The sequence below is a fragment of the Coccinella septempunctata genome, chromosome 7 (assembly GCF_907165205.1).
Source record: "Coccinella septempunctata chromosome 7, icCocSept1.1, whole genome shotgun sequence".
Lineage (NCBI taxonomy): Eukaryota > Metazoa > Arthropoda > Insecta > Coleoptera > Coccinellidae > Coccinella > Coccinella septempunctata.
In genome coordinates, this window is record NC_058195.1 from 29,437,569 (window position 1) to 29,454,011 (window position 16,443).

Below are 16,443 nucleotides of genomic sequence, written 5' to 3' on the forward strand. Positions count from 1 at the left end.
ATCAGAAGAGGAGCTTTCTTTTCGAGCGCGTTTATTTGGGGGCGCGTTTGGGGCCTTCGCAACCAACGTTGTATCATTTTTCCTTGTTTCGGGTTGTGAAACAATTCCTTTAAGGGTATTTTTTTTGGAACCCGCTACCGGTTTTGTAATTGTGGCGTAAGTGGGGGATTTTGGCATATTATTTCGGGTCATTTCCTCTCTCAAGAGGCGCATCTCACCGACCAACTGTGACACAGTTTCAGTCAGTTTGACAATTTGAGCTTTCAACTGCCCATTCTCTCCCCTGAACTTTACAAGCTCCTCGTGTTCGCCGTCGCTGAATTCTTCAGCATCGGTCGCTTCCATATAGGAACCCTCATTATCTGAGGTTTCCGACATAGTTTTATACTAAGATTTCTCAAAATATCGAACAATTTGAAAATAATAAAATATTCAGGAATATTCACTGAAATGGTCTAATATAAAGCTATGGTATAAAGTCGAAAGTTTTCTACGCTATGAGAAAAATCAGAAAAAAGATACGAAAAATAAGCTCACCTGATGTTTTCTGCAGTACCAACGATACAAAAATCTGGACACTGAGGATGAACACCAACTTTGAAAATTTTAACGAATTAAAATTCCGATAACAAATATAGAACCTACACAAACTTCACAGACGGAATCGACCTGAATTCGAGTTCACCACGAAGCCGTTAAATTGAAATGAAGCCGTGAATAGCCAACGGAGCTCAGCCCCCTTCACCCCATACTAATGAAAGCTCGGATAAGAGACAGAGTCTCTGCTTGTAACTTCCAATACAAAAACGTTTTCTATCTACAAATATATGGAGTAGCGATGGGTAGCCCAATAGCAAGCACAATTGCACAACTAGTACTCGAATACCTTGAGGAAGAAATATTGGCCAATTCAAACTACGACATTACAATCTTTAAAAGATACGCCGATGACTGCCTAATAATAACATATGAACAAGTCCAAGAAATCCTAACACACCTTAATGGATTTCACAATAGAATATAATTCACCATAGAAAAGGAGAAAAACAATTCAATCAATATCCTCGATATCACCATTATCAGGAATAACAATAAATTGGAAACCAAATTATACAGGAAACCAACGAACACAGACAGGATATTGGATTACAACTCAGCACACAGTGAAAGGCAAAAAAGGGCAATTATAACGAACTACATAGACAGAGCAATAAAGCTAACATCACCAACATATAGACCAACAATTCTAGAGAAAACAATCACACTTCTAACGAAAAACAATTACCCGATAAATAAGATCAAAAGGATATTGAAGCAGCGAACACATAAATTATACAACACACTTGATACGACAACAAAGAAGGAAACGACAACATACATTCCAATACCATATATTCCACAATTATCCGAAAAAATCGAAAATATACTTCGACCGTACAGTAGCATCAAAATAGCACATAGACCACACTCACAGGTAAAACAGGTATATTCCAGACTAAAAGCACCAACCCCCAAGGAAGAATGTTCACACGTTGTATATAGGATACCATGTAATGACTGTGCAGGCGTTTATGTGGGACAAACACAACAGATGTTAAAGGACAGACTGAAGGGACATAAGTACTCAAAGGCGCCGACAGCCCTATACAAACACACCATCGAAAACCAGCATTCTTTTGACTTCGGGAAAACAGAAATATTGGACAAAGAAAAGAATCGAAAACCAAGAGAATTCCTCGAAATGATTTATATTAAACAGGATGTCAATTCCATCAATGACAGAACGGACATAAGAAACCTGAGATGCATATACTCGACAATCATTGACAACACCAAAAAGAAGAGAAGAACTTGAGTCCAACATAAGAAGAAGAAAAGATTGGAACATAACCTCAGCTACTTGTTCCAATGAATCATAAATCTACGAATTGTTTTCGTTTTTTCATGTAATTTTACAAATTTGAAAAAGGGCACAGCCCGAAACGTAATATATATGTGAACGATTGATTGTTTTTTGTAAACCCTTCAGAATCAAATAAAAGCTTACAAAGTAAACAAAAAAGGGTAAATACATCCAATTGATGAAAAATATATTTGATTGTTTGATTTTTTTCAAGCACAGAAAAAAGTTTGGGGTATATAATACTCAGCATGATTATAACACAAGATGAGAAAACCTACATCATCCTATTCACAGATTATCGATAACAGAAAAACATCCATCATACATGTGCAAAAAATTATTCAATGCACTTCCAAATAATTCAAGAATTTTTCATAACATCAATGTTTTCAAAAAAATACTGAAAAACTGTCTTATTGATATTGAGCCATATTCACTAAGCGAATACTTTGTAGCTGCAAAGCGTTTGTAGTTGTATTTTTGTGACATCAATTTAATTTGATCTTTGTACGAAGATTCCTTGAAATGAAGTTATTATATATTACATCTTGTGTTTGTGACCTGATACGTTCGTAAACTATACGCGGCTTCTTTCAAAATCATCCTAACTGTCTCTTAGACGCCTACTAGAAAACTTCGGTTTTCTTTGGCAATTCCACGTTTCAAATATGTGAATAGAACACATCTATTGGTATAATGAAAAAACCGTATTAAAATCGGCACAAAAACTACAATGCCTATAGGGCTGTTCAAATCAGAGAGTGAGAAATAAAGCAACACTAATTAAAATAGAACTCGAAACAGATTATACGACAGCATCTCCACTCACCTGAATATGCTATTGTCATAGCGAAACACGTCTTGTGGTTCAATAACTCATTTTGTGAAAATCCTATCATTTGTTTATTATTATTTAGCATGATTATAGAATGTCATTAAGTGTCGGCCACATCAATTCAATATTAGTTAAAAATTTTTGGTAAACGGGCTGCTAATTCCTGTCATTTTCGTTCTCAAAACGTTGACATTTTTCTACCTTTCAGAATAAATATCTGGAAAAACTGGTTCCTGTTTACCGGAAAGCTACTGAAGAAGAAATGGGATTGTGCCTAGGGGACTGGAAATACGGTAGTTATTTTTCCACCATTTTAACAGATACGGCGAAATATCTCAAATGGGCTGAAAAGAAAATTCATATGTCAAATGTGCCAATCAGACACGAAAAGATCCGAGCATTTTCAGAAATTTCTGGAGAATGCGACGTGATTGTGAACTGTACAGGCCTAGGTTCAAAGTTCTTATGTAATGATAGTTCCCTGACTGCCATAAGGGGACAGGTGTCGAAGGTAAATATATATGAATTATGTATCTGACTCGAAATTACAAAGTGAAACTATATAGCAATTTGTCGCACTACAGAACTATGGAATGAAGAATTCGCATTTTCTTTCGAAAATAGTAAACAAAAAAAAATACATACTCAATACATTTGAGAATAGTTATTGCAAATACATACGGAAATATTATTTTCCCTTTCACACAGAATTGATATTCGTTTTTTTTTGTTTCGCGTAGTTGTTTCTTTCACCATAGTATCACGTAAATTGTTAAGAAATTCAAAATATGTACATTAAAAACCTTATAACTCAACATCAGAAATTTTTTTTATTCTAACAAACAGAATAGAATATACTGTCTGTAGTCAGCTGAAATTCCGTCTTAAGAAGTGCTCCCCCAAAAACATTCTACGTCATTCTCACAATCCGACAACGCCCATTGAGTCAATAATAAATAAAATAAATAAATATAGTTTTATTGTTATATTACTTCAGTCAATAACGCCCTTGTGTTATTGATCAGATATCCCGTTAAGGAATCTGCTGGAATCTCATAACTAACGGAATTTTTCGAATACACGAGAAACATATATATTACTCATGAGGGAGTAGGAGGGACGAAGGGAAAGGATTATTTGATATATTTTTCCAATGCAAGAACTGAACTGAGATTTGAATTTCTAACGTAGCAGAAGCAGAAGTTTCTTATGACGATTTTTGAAAGAGGAGAATGTACCTATACCAGCTTCCGGAATCTTGGATATAAGGGTGCTTAACTCAGCTTACGTTGGAAGTGATCATGGTCTGCTCTTCGGCAAATTCAGAATCAAGTGGGGATCGAAAAGAAAACATAAAGACCCACCAAGAAAAAAGAAAAAATCAGGTGGATTGATTACAAACTCAATAAATGAACGAATCACACTATTTGACGAACACCAAGGCTTCAGATCTGGGCGATCATGCACGGTAGCGGTGTTTGTCATCAGGCAAATAGTAGAAAAATCTATAGAGTATAATAAACCCGCATTCCTTTGCTTCATAGACCTAGAAAAAGCGTTCGATCGGATAAGATTAGAAGATGTGGTGCACCTCCTGTATGACAAATACCTAGTAATATCATAAAAACTATTGAAGATATTTGCCGAAATAACCAAATACAGAATACAGGTAAAGGTTGAGAACGAACTCACAGAACCAAAACCGTGGAAAGAGGTATACGTCAAGGTGACTCATTGAACCCACTACTCTTCAACATTATTATGGATGAGATCATAAGCAAAGTTCGCAAAAACATAGATTATCGAATGGAAAGCAGGGAGGTGAAAATTTTGTGCTATGCTGATGATGCTGTATTAGTGGCAGAAAATAAGGATGACCTGCAAAGGCTCCTCCACACATTTAACACGATCGCAAAATCACTAGGGTTAACGATAAAACGAATTGCATGACCACATCAAAAACACCCATAAGATGTAAGTTGACAGGGTAATCCACCAGGAGATGAAATTCCGTTACTTAGGCATCGAAATTTCGAGCTTTCGCGACCTAGAATCTGAAGTTAGAGGCAAGCTATCAAAGCATCAGGAACAGCCGCACAACAACATGATATATTGAAAAACAAATATTTGAAAATGGAAACAAAAGTACCCATCTATAAGATTGCAATAAACTAGAAATTCATGTCGTAGTTTGAGACCATGGACCTCCCGTCTGAATCGAATTCTGTCGAAGAGAATCTTAAAACTAAGATAAGTCAGATGTAGTCTGTAGCGCAACGACATATTCAACCCACCGGAGCCTTTCAAGAAAGGCATGATGTGATATCTTCTACGTAAACCATGAATGAGTCTCAGCCAGCTGTTCTGTATCTATATATATGTGCTCGGTACCTTTACGAGCCATCTAGACATGGGAAAAATATACTGAGACAGTGGTTGAAGTTTGACAACACAAGAGATTCACAGAGCATCCTTCTGATATCATTGGGGAGGCAGTTTCGAAACGAATATATTATATAAGACTCAGAGAGTTATAGGCTGTTTTAATTTTATTTACAACAATTTCAGCAAAGCGCAGTTACAAGCCCCAGCACCTTGACGGACACAGAGGAAGCCAGAGTTATGCCGTTATTTTTCATGTTCAAGGGTTTTTCAATTCTCACCAAACCCCTCCTACCACGACCCGATACTTCTCGGGACAGTTCCGATATTGCTGATTCTACTGGCCCGTAATCGAATAACAGTAGAACTCTGGATCAATAGGCATCGTCTCTGGGAATACTGACAGTATTGTTCGGAAATATGTATAGGAACTACCTACTCCTCCTTCAGCCTGAGAAGCCATTTTATAGAACCAGTTTAGGTCTGAATTGATTAATTCCACAGCCGAGTAGATTAGCTTCACACGAAATGAAAAATATCATCGCCCCGGGAGCGTATCGCTCTGAATTTTGACCGTTCCAGTCACAGAACACTAATGGCTGTATACGGGTTCGGCTTTTGGACTGTCCGAGAATTGTTCTAAAACTGCGCAAAACAGTTGCGCCCTAGTATGAAATCCTCTGCGCAGTTCTAGAACCATTCTCGGACTGTCCGAAAGCCGAACCCGAATACAGCTATAATGTTCCAGTACGCGGGGCGTGGTTAATTTGACAGATAAAATTAGGAGTTCCTGTCAAAGCAAGAGCTTGAAGCTCCAGTTCTACTCTGTAATCTGTGCTCCAGTGCGTCAAGCCCCGGGGTTTCGCGCACCTGACTCGAAAGCAGCCAAAGTTTTCGTACCACCATAGACTTTATAATTAAGTGTGGTGATCACATGTCACCAGCAAGATAAATCATGTCAGAAAATGTCATAGTTTTGCAACACAGTGTACTCCGTGAGGAACACGGAACGCGTCTTATTTGCAAATCCGGGTTTACCCCGTTGAGTTATTTTCAACATCAACAAACTAATATTTGTATTATTTTTCATTCATTCATCTTAGGTTTAGTTATTTATAACAGGGGTTCTTGTAGGAATGACAGTTTATTTATTATGAAAATATGAAGTTGGGTTATAATTGTTAATTTGGTCTGCATAAATGGTAATATTAATGCCCGTTTGCACCGTTTCGCTGGTAACCATGGTTAAACTAATCGATGTTTAATATTTAAACGTTGCTCAGAATTTGACGGTTTGCGCCGTGGAATCATAATGTTTGCTTTAATCATCGATAGGTTTGGCAACACCACTCACAGCATAAAAAAAATCAAAATTTCAGCCAAGCACATCATAGAAGATAAATTAAAAAGAAAAAGAAGTCAAGGTTTTCTGACTAAACTTCTGTTGTCAAGTGGGAAATTTGAACATTTCTTTTGGATTTTCGGTATTTTGAATTTGAAGTGCGAACATGGGTAGCATCAACATATCCTATTACTCTAGGAAAAAGAACCTTCTTGTGAAAGGACAGTTGAATTTGCACTATATCCTAATATTTGTTCATTTTAATGAATTCGGAATATAATTTATCAATTGCTAATGAAACTGCAGCAATAATTCTTGATCCTTTCGATACATCTACATTTATGAACTTATCAACAGAAGCCAGCTGACCAGCACTAGCATGAAACCTCAATGTAGGTAGCAATTGATTTATTGGGTCAACACTATAATTCCTGAAATATCTGTATATGTATAATATAACTACTTATTAAATTCCAAATCATTCTCCATATATGGCAAAAAAATAACACGGTTTCTTTCGTTGAACGAAATCTTCTGAAAAAAGTGAGGTCCATTCTTTCGGAATAATTTCTTCTACCGGGAAAACATCTGGGAAATCCAAATTCGATATTGCCAAGTGCATCAAGATCATCATCAAGTAATATCTCATCTTCCAAATCATCCATTATTAATTCGAATTTTATATCAACACAAATAGAAAACACAGTTGTCAATCGAATTTGAAGTATTACTTCAATCAACGTTTCAATCGAGCAAATTTCTGCGTTTAGTTTAAACAACGTTTAAGGGCACTATAATCAACGTTTAGGAACGGTGCAACCCGGTTATGGAATTGAACGTTGTTTAAGAATATAATCGTTGTTTAGACAAACGGTGCAAACGGCCATTAGACTATTTGTTACTTGGTAATTGCTACGTGATTCTTGTTGTGATAAGTGTTACTTGATGCTGCATAAATCCACACTAAGTTTCCATTTTCATTCCCACTTAAAATCGAACGGGTCAATATCCTAAACGAAACCATATGGTTGAGTCATCGCGAAATAAGTGTTACCCGATTGCTATGCGATAATTCAGATAACAAATGTTTATGCCCGTTTGCACCGTTTCGCTGGTAACCATGGTTAAACTAATCGATGTTTAATATTTAAACGTTGCTTAGCGGTTGACGGTTTGCACCGTGGAATCATAATCGTTGTTTACTTTAATCATCGATAGGTTTGGCAACACCACTCACACCATAAAAAATTCAAAATTTCAGCCAAGCACATCATAGAAGATAAATTAAAAAGAAAAAGAAGTCAAGGTTTTATGACTAAACTTCTGTTGTCAAGATGGGAAATTTGAACATTTCTTTTGGAGTTTCGATGTTGTGTTTCGAATTTGAATTGCGAACATGTGTAGCATCGACACATTTTATTAGTCTAGGACCTAGGAAAAGAAGCCTTCTTGTGAAAGGACTGTTGAATTTGCACTTTTTCCTCATCTTTGGCATTTTAATGAATTCGGAATATAATTTACCAATTGCTAATGAAAATTTAGCAATAATTCTTGATGCTGTCGATACATCTACATCTATGAAATTGGCAACAGAAGCCAAGTGACCAGCACTAGCATAAAACCTCAATGTAGCTATCAATCGATATATTGCTGCAACACTATCATTCCTGAAATATCTATATTTGTATATTGTAATTAATTATTAAATTCCAGATCATTTTCCATATATGGCAACAAAAATAACACGGTTTCTTTCGTCAAACGAAATCTTCTGAATAAAATGAGGTTGTCCATTTCTTCGAAATAATTTCTTCTCCGAGCAAGCGTCTGGGAAATCCAAATTCAATATTGCCAAGTGCATCAAGATCATCATCAAGTAATATATCGTCTTCCAAATCATTAATTATTAATTCGAATTTTATATCAACACAAATAGGAAACACAGTTGTCAATCGAATTTGAAGTATTACTTCAATCAATGTCTTAATCGAGCTTCAAACGGGCAAATTTCAGCGTTTAGTTTAAACGATGTTTAAGGACCTTATAATCAACGTTTAGGAACGGTGCAACCCGGTTAAGGAATTAAACGTTGTTTAAGAATATAATCGTTGTTTAGACAAACGGTGCAAACGGCCATTAGGGTTGTATAAGGATCTATATCAGTAATCATTTTCAATTTTTTCTTTCAATTTTACCATTTTAAAATTTTTGTATAGATGATTCTTGGTGAAAAGCTTTATTTTGACCAAATTTACCTTTTGTTAAAAAAAGCCACACCTTTAAATACACCTTCTATATTCACTTCACTTAAATTTTTCAGGTTGAAGCACCTTGGATAAAACACTTTTTCTATGGCGATTACGACACCTACATAATTCCTGGGTTCGATAACGTAACTCTTGGTGGTTGCCGTCAATATGAATCTTATGATAAGAAATTTAGTCAATATGATTATTTGTCTATGAGAGAAAGATGTGAAAAAATGTTACCCTCCTTAAGGGATGCCAAATTGATCGGACATAGAGTTGGCTTGAGACCTCATAGAATTCCCGTGAGAGTTGAAATGGAAGAAAAGATAGCAAATGGAAGGAAATTGAAAATTGTTCATAATTACGGACATGGAGGATATGGTGTGACGACTTGCCCAGGAACATCTATTAACGCTGTGCAGCTTGTTAGGAGGGCCTTAACTGAAAAGAGTAAACTGTAATATGATTGTACCTAATTAATGAATCTAGTGTTGACTCCTGAGAGAGGATAAAATAGTAAAATTTAAGATGAAAATTTTATCTCTCTTCAGTGGATCATGTCGATGACTAACTTTTTTCCTTAGCTTTATCACTTGAAGGCGCGTACGCGACAAGGGCGGAGAAGAAACGGCAATAAACTACATGACTAGACAATATTTGGATATTAGTAATCTATCGAATTCCCCATACAGCACATGTCCCAGGTAGAAATTTTAGTCTTCAAGACGTCTTCGGTTGGTCATGTTCGGACGTATGGTGACCAACTTGGTGACGTCTGTGAGACCTTTTGGTGACGTTAATATGTCCCAGCCTGAAGACGTCTTACGGTGACGTCTTGAAAACTAATTTGGAAGACGATTATTCGGTATTTTTTACGTCTTGCGTACGTCTTTCTCACGTACTGAGGACGTTAGTATTTTTCTGAAAATATTAGAATTTCATGGATAGAAATGAAACAAAAAACAACATAATGTGAACCAACATTGGTTGTTATATTTTTTTCTCTTCCCATCCCCCCTGGCCTTGTGTTCGTGCACATCAGCCAACATTTTTTAAATCCTATATTTATTTATTTATTTATTCACGGGATTAAACCAATTACAAAATAAGAACAAAAATATAAGTCAACAAAAATATCGTACATACCTAATTCAAATCAAACAATAATTAACATTTCTCACTATGGCGGAGTATGATGAGTTTACAAAGTCGATGCCAAGTCGTCCGGCAACATTCACCCGTTCTGAAATCCTGGGAATGGGATATGCCCGTGTGTAATTTAGCCTGTAATTAGGAACACTGAGGAAGGCAGACCCCCTAGTATTTCTGGGTGGAACGTGAAAAGCAAAGAGAGAGAGAAGCTCAGTCGTCGACAGTTTCCCCATTAAAAGCCTAGTGAAGAGCAATACGTCGCTCCTAATCCTACGCGTCTTCAAAGTTGGTAAGTGAAGTACAGATCTCATGTGAGTTGCCGAAAAATTTGATCGAGAAATGCCCATTCTATAAGAAATATTGAGAAGAAATTTATTCTGAACACTCTCGATCCTGTCACTGTCTGTGAAGTATAAGGACACCACACAGAAGATGCGAACTCAAGATGAGGTCTTACCAAAGTTACATACAGATGTTTTATAGTATTGATACCACTGAATTCATGGGAATGTCTCAAAACAAAACCAAGCGACCTTAATCCCTTAGCAACAATATCCTCTATATGCAGACTGAAACTCATTTTGAAGTCATACAAAACACCTAAATCCCTCACCACATCAACCTCAACCAATTTCTCTCCTCCTGAAGAATAACGAGAATGGAAATAGCATCCCTTTCTAAATATTGACATGTGTTTACATTTGTCAACGTTAATAAACACAGCATTTAACCTGCACCACTGTTCGAGTCTCTCCAGATCGGATTGGAGATTGAGCATATCTAATAAAGTGTTGACTACCAAAAATATCTTCAAGTCATCTGCGAAGAGGAGGAACCTCGCGAATCTGAAACATGTCTTAATGTCATTAATGTGCATTAGAAACAGGAAAGGCCCAAGATGACTGCCCTGTGGAACACCCGACCGGATCACATATGACAAGGAGAAAGAAGCCCTAACCTTAACCCTTTGCGAACGACTATCTAAGTATGACATGAACCAACTGAGCAATCTGCCCGAGATACCAAATGCCAATAGCTTCCCCCTCAAGATACTATGATTCACCCTATCAAATGCCTTGGAGAAATCCGTATATATGACGTCAACCTGCTTTCCCCCCCTCCAAAGAATCCATAACATACTGAACAAACACAAGGAGATTCGATTCAACGATCTTACCACAAACAAAACCATGCTACTGTTCTGATAGCTTAGAAGATATGTCTCTGCGCAATCGCTCCAACATTAATGCCCGTTTGCTCCGTTTCGCTGGTAACCATGGTTAAACTAATCGATGTTTAATATTTAAACGTTGCTTATGCCCGTTTGCACCGTTTCGCTGGTAACCATGGTTAAACTAATCGACGTTTAATATTTAAACGTTGCTTAGCGGTTGACGGTTTGCACCGTGGAATCATAATCGTTGTTTACTTTAATCATTGATAGGTTTGGCAACACCACTCACACCATAAAAAATTAAAAATTTCAGCCAAGCACATCATAGAAGATAATTTAAAAAGAAAAAGAATTCAAGGTTTTCTGACTAAACTTCTGTTGTCAAGGTGGGAAATTTGAACATTTCTTTTGGAGTTTCGGTGTTGTGTTTTGAATATTTGAAGTGCGAACATAGATAGCATCAACACATCCTATTACTCGAGGAAAAAGATCCTTCTTGTGATAGGACCGTTGAATTTGCACTATATCCTCATCTTTGGTCATTGTAATGAATTCGGAATATAATTTACCAATTGCTAATGAAACTGCAGCAATAATTCTTGATACTTTCGATACATCTACATTTATGAACTTATCAACAGAAGCCAACTGACCAGCACTAGCATAAAACCGCAATGTAGGTAGCAATTGATTTATTGGGTCAACAATATTATTCCTGAAATATCTATATATGTATAATATAACTAATTATTAAATTCCAAATCATTCTCCATATATGGCAAAAAAATAACACGGTTTCTTTCGTTGAACAAAATCTTCTGAAAAATGTCAGGTCCATTCTTTCGAAATAATTTCTTCTACGGGGAAAATATCTGGGAAATCCAAATTCGATATTGCCAAGTGCATCAAGATCATCATCAAGTAATATCTTATCTTCCAAATCATCCATTATTAATTCGAATTTTATATCGACACAAATAGAAAACACAGTTGTCAATCGAATTTGAAGTATTACTTCAATCAACGTTTTAATCGAGCTTTAATCGAGCAAATTTCTGCGATTAGTTTAAACAACGTTTAAGGGCCTTATAATCAATGTTTAGGAACGGTGCAATCCGGTTAAGGAATTAAACGTTGTTTAAGAATATAATCGTTGTTTAGACAAACGGTGCAAACGGCCATTAGCGGTTGACGGTTTGCACCGTCGAATCATAATCGTTGTTTACTTTAATCATCGATAGGTTTGGCAACACCACTCACAGCATGAAAAATTCAAAATCAGAGACAATCAGAGACTCTATGTTCAAAATTTCAGCCAAGCACATCATAAAAGATAAATAAAAAAAAAAAAGAAGTCAAAGTTTTGTGTTTGAAGTTCTGTTGTCAATTTGTCAAGGTGGAAAATTCGAACATTTCTTTTGAATTTCGGTGTTGTGTTTCGAATTTGAAGTGCGAACATGAGTACTATGAGTAGCATCCACACATTCTATTAGTCTAGGAAAAGAAGCCTTCTTGTGAAAGGACTGTTGAATTTGCACTATTTCCTCATCTTTGGGCATTTCAATGAATTCGGAATATAATTTACCAATTGCTAATGAAAATTTAGCAATAATTCTTGATGCTCTCGATACATCTACATTTATGAAATTGGCAACAGCAGCCAAGTAACCAGCACTAGCATAAAACCTAAATATAGCAATCAATTCATTTATTGTTGCCACACTATTATTCCTGAAATATCTTTATTTCTATGATATAATTAATTATTAAATTCCAAATCATTCTCCATATATGGCAACAAAAATAACACGGTTTCTTTCGTTAAAAGAAATCTTCTGAAAATGATGAGGTTGTCCATCACTTCGAAATAATTTTTTCTCCGAGTAAACGTCTGGGAAATCCAAATTCAGTATTGCCAGGTGCATCAAGATCATCATCAAGTACTATCTCATCGAGTATCTCATCTTCCAAATCATCCATTATTAATTCGAATTTTATATCAACACAAATAGAAAACACATTTGTCAATCGAATTTGAAGTTTTACTTCAATCAACGTTTTAATCATAGATAACCTATAGATGCGCAACTCTCTGTCTGAATTTGTTTCCTTATAGAGCGACATCTATCGAGTTTTTTCCTTTTTCGCCGGCATGATTTTGGCAGCATTGCTACCAGAATTACAGATGCCTACTGAACTACCAACGCATTTGGTTTAAATTTCAATACATCAAGATTGAAATTTCGGTCGTGTACCATCACAAATTTATGCCGAAAGTAATTTAATTTCCGACATAAATTAGTAATGATGCGCAGAAGATTTGAAACTCGCCAAAAAAAATTCAATTTGTAGATTTGGTAACATCTGATTGGAAAAATTAATCTAACGGAATAAAAGAAGATAATACCTCCTCATATTGGGCTTGAAACTCCTCAACATCTACTTGCCCCCTGAGTTCTTCCCTAATTTTGAATTTGGTTATTAAAAGGAGTTATTTTGGCGAGGATATTTAGAGTTGAGCGATGAAAAATAGTATTAAATGTTCAGGAGGGTCTCACCGATTTTGTGTTGGCTTCATTTAGCCTAAATTACTTCCAAGCAATCCGAACATTTATTATAATATCATTCATCGTTTTTCTGGCTAAATATCCCGCCACATACGGTTTCCTCGAATCATTTTTTACATTTTTACGTCAAAAGTTTTGACCACAGATAACAGAATCATAGTTTTGACTTCCATCAAAGAGGAACCTTTCCTCTTTGCTTCCACCACATTGTTGTTGTTTTTATTCTTTTCCTTCTTTCTCAATCAAAGTTGCTGATATTCGTGAAGAAATCTATTTTAAAATATCTCTTCGTCGATAGTTAAAAGGAAACAAATCGATAGATGGCACTACTTCTTCCCGAACAAAATCATTTCAAGGGAGTTAACCCCATAGACCTATAAAACGCATGGACGCGCCCTTCCAGTGAGTTTCAATAGCCACGAGTGCGGCCAACATGAGATGGAGCTAGTATGGGCAAGAAAACGTTTCCTTAGAACGCCTTAGCTCTATGCGCATACGATTTATTTCGATTTTTTTTTATATAGGGAAAATTAGAAATGGAGTTTGCTTAGAAATATTTCGATAATTGATTATAAAACATAATTCTTTTAATTTAGGTATTAATTTCCGAGCTATATTTGTATATTGGCGCCCGTTAGAGATAAAAACAAGTACCTATAATCGAATAAAAAAATTAAACGAATATTACTATCATTTAGATTGCGTTTAATGATCCAATTAGAACTAAAGAGCACAATTTTTGCTTTCGGCAACTATTCCTCCGAAAATACAACAGATAAGTTCATGAAAAGTTTGTGAATAAATTGATTTGAATAAAAACAATTGAGTACATTTTTAGCCAACACAATATTCTGATTTCTTGTTGGTTCAATATCTGAAAAAAAATTTCATTGATCAATATTGATCAAAAGGTTGAAAAATAGACATTACAATCAGCATACTAAGTAATTTTTCAACTGAGGATAATTTTCAGGAAGCATATTTATATTTTGTCCCAATGGAAAAGCTCGCATTTTGGGCATTTATTTTCTCTTCTAATCTCAAGTGCTTAATTCTTGAGTATTATTTTATCTACACCTTTTCCAATTGTAATTCAGAAAACGTAAAATGTAATTCAGAAAAGACAATTGAATTTCAGAAAATGAAAATTGTAATTCAGAATAGTAAGTTTATATTCAGAAAAGGGAATTTGAATTTCAGAATAAGAACTTTAAATTCAGAAACGGTAATTTGAATTTCAGAATAGTAATATGCATTTCAGAAAGTGTAAATTGGAATTCAGATTTCGTGATTTGAAATTCAGAAAATGGAAATTGTAATTCAGAAATAGGAAATTGTAATTCAGAATGTACTCTACATAGAAATAATAACAATGAGTACAGGTGAGGTATTTCTTGATCGTGAATGAATAATTGATGGAAGCTTATATTGGGATATCCTGGTCTTCAGGAAGAGTATTAATAGTAATATCAAAAGTAACACAATTAACAAAATTAACATAAGATTATAAAGCTAACATAACAAAACTAACAACCAACTGGTAAATCTTCTATGTAAATCTAGCACTGCGTCGTGAAATGTTGTTGTGTGCTGAGCGGCACGAGCACAGTCGCCTCCCATAATTGTGTCTTTACTTCTATCTATAATTTGCTCCAAATATTGCAACCTTTGCTCTTGAACCCCTGGGGCCGTCACCTCAGGGACTCTAAGTCTTGTTTTCACCCCCATTTTCAATTTAGCCCAAATTGATCGGGTTTAGCATCGGGGAATACGGAGCTAATCTCAACAAATTAGCTTCCGTTGCATTGACAACTTCTTCTAGCCTAGAGTGACAGGGAGCGTTATCACACACAATAACCAAATCTGACAATCGATTGCCCAAGTCTTCCCATGTATTCATAAGTCTTTGAATCCACTCGTTAGCTAGAAGCGCCGTGTAAGATCCTCTTCTATTTTCCATTGCAATCACACCAGCGGCAGAAATAGCACCAATCACATGTATATTCGGACCTCTTGCTGCCGGGAGCTGTTGAATTGCACGAGTACCGGCTTTGGAACGCCCTCGAGATCTTCGGCAAAATAAATTGAAATTTGTCTCGTCTATCCAAACGATTTGTTTTCCTTGACGGATGAAATTGTTAAGGGACCTTACATAATCGGCACGTTTCAATTTATTTTCTTCGGTGTTCATAGTAGCTGGTGCTGTATGAACCTTTTTTAATGTGAATATTCTTCCTTCCAAATAGTTTGTTATCGTTGTGCTCGATATTGATTTTCCAAACTCTGCTAATACCTTGGCTTTTAACTGTTTAATAGTTAGGTCGCAAGTTTCCTCAACCCATGAGATCATTATATCTATTTGTTCACTGTTCAAAATTTTTGGTTTTTTCCCACCCTTTCCAAACATACTGTCCCTTCCTGATCTTACCCACTGATAGGCAGTTTTGTATTTCACACCCAAAGTTTCTGATAAAGACACCCAATCGTCCCCTTTATTTGCGCATGCTGTTATACGCTGCCTGTCTTGACTTGTGTTTTTTTTATATATGGTCCTGGTAACTTCTATTTTTTCCACAAATACAGTTCTGCAAATAGGACAAGTCTGATCCCTCAAAGGCTCCGCACATTTGTCATGTAAAAGATGGCTGCATGGCAATAATTTAACTACTTTGTTTCTACTCATGGATATTCTGCATATTGCACAATTATCTTTCAATTCCATTTTTGATTTTTTTCTCGATAATGACTTAAGTTTCATGAGAAGTTTGATGACATATTGTCATACATATCACTTGATACTTTTCTGAATTACATATTACATTTTCTGAAATTGAATTGA

At 35.8% G+C, this 16,443-nt stretch overlaps 1 protein-coding gene across 2 annotated transcripts in view; it reads left to right on the forward strand.

Moving 5' to 3' along the window:
* LOC123317100 (D-aspartate oxidase) overlaps nucleotides 1-9,238 on the forward strand; it is a 43,070-nt gene extending 33,832 nt beyond the window's left edge. For both annotated transcript variants that reach the window (XM_044903472.1, XM_044903473.1), the window contains exons 3-4: nucleotides 2,947-3,249; nucleotides 8,783-9,238. In XM_044903472.1, the coding sequence (XP_044759407.1) occupies nucleotides 2,947-3,249; nucleotides 8,783-9,172 (693 nt within the window). In that variant the 3' untranslated portion in view covers nucleotides 9,173-9,238. The remainder of the gene's footprint in view (nucleotides 1-2,946; nucleotides 3,250-8,782) is intronic.
* The last annotated feature ends 7,205 nt before the right edge of the window (nucleotides 9,239-16,443 follow it).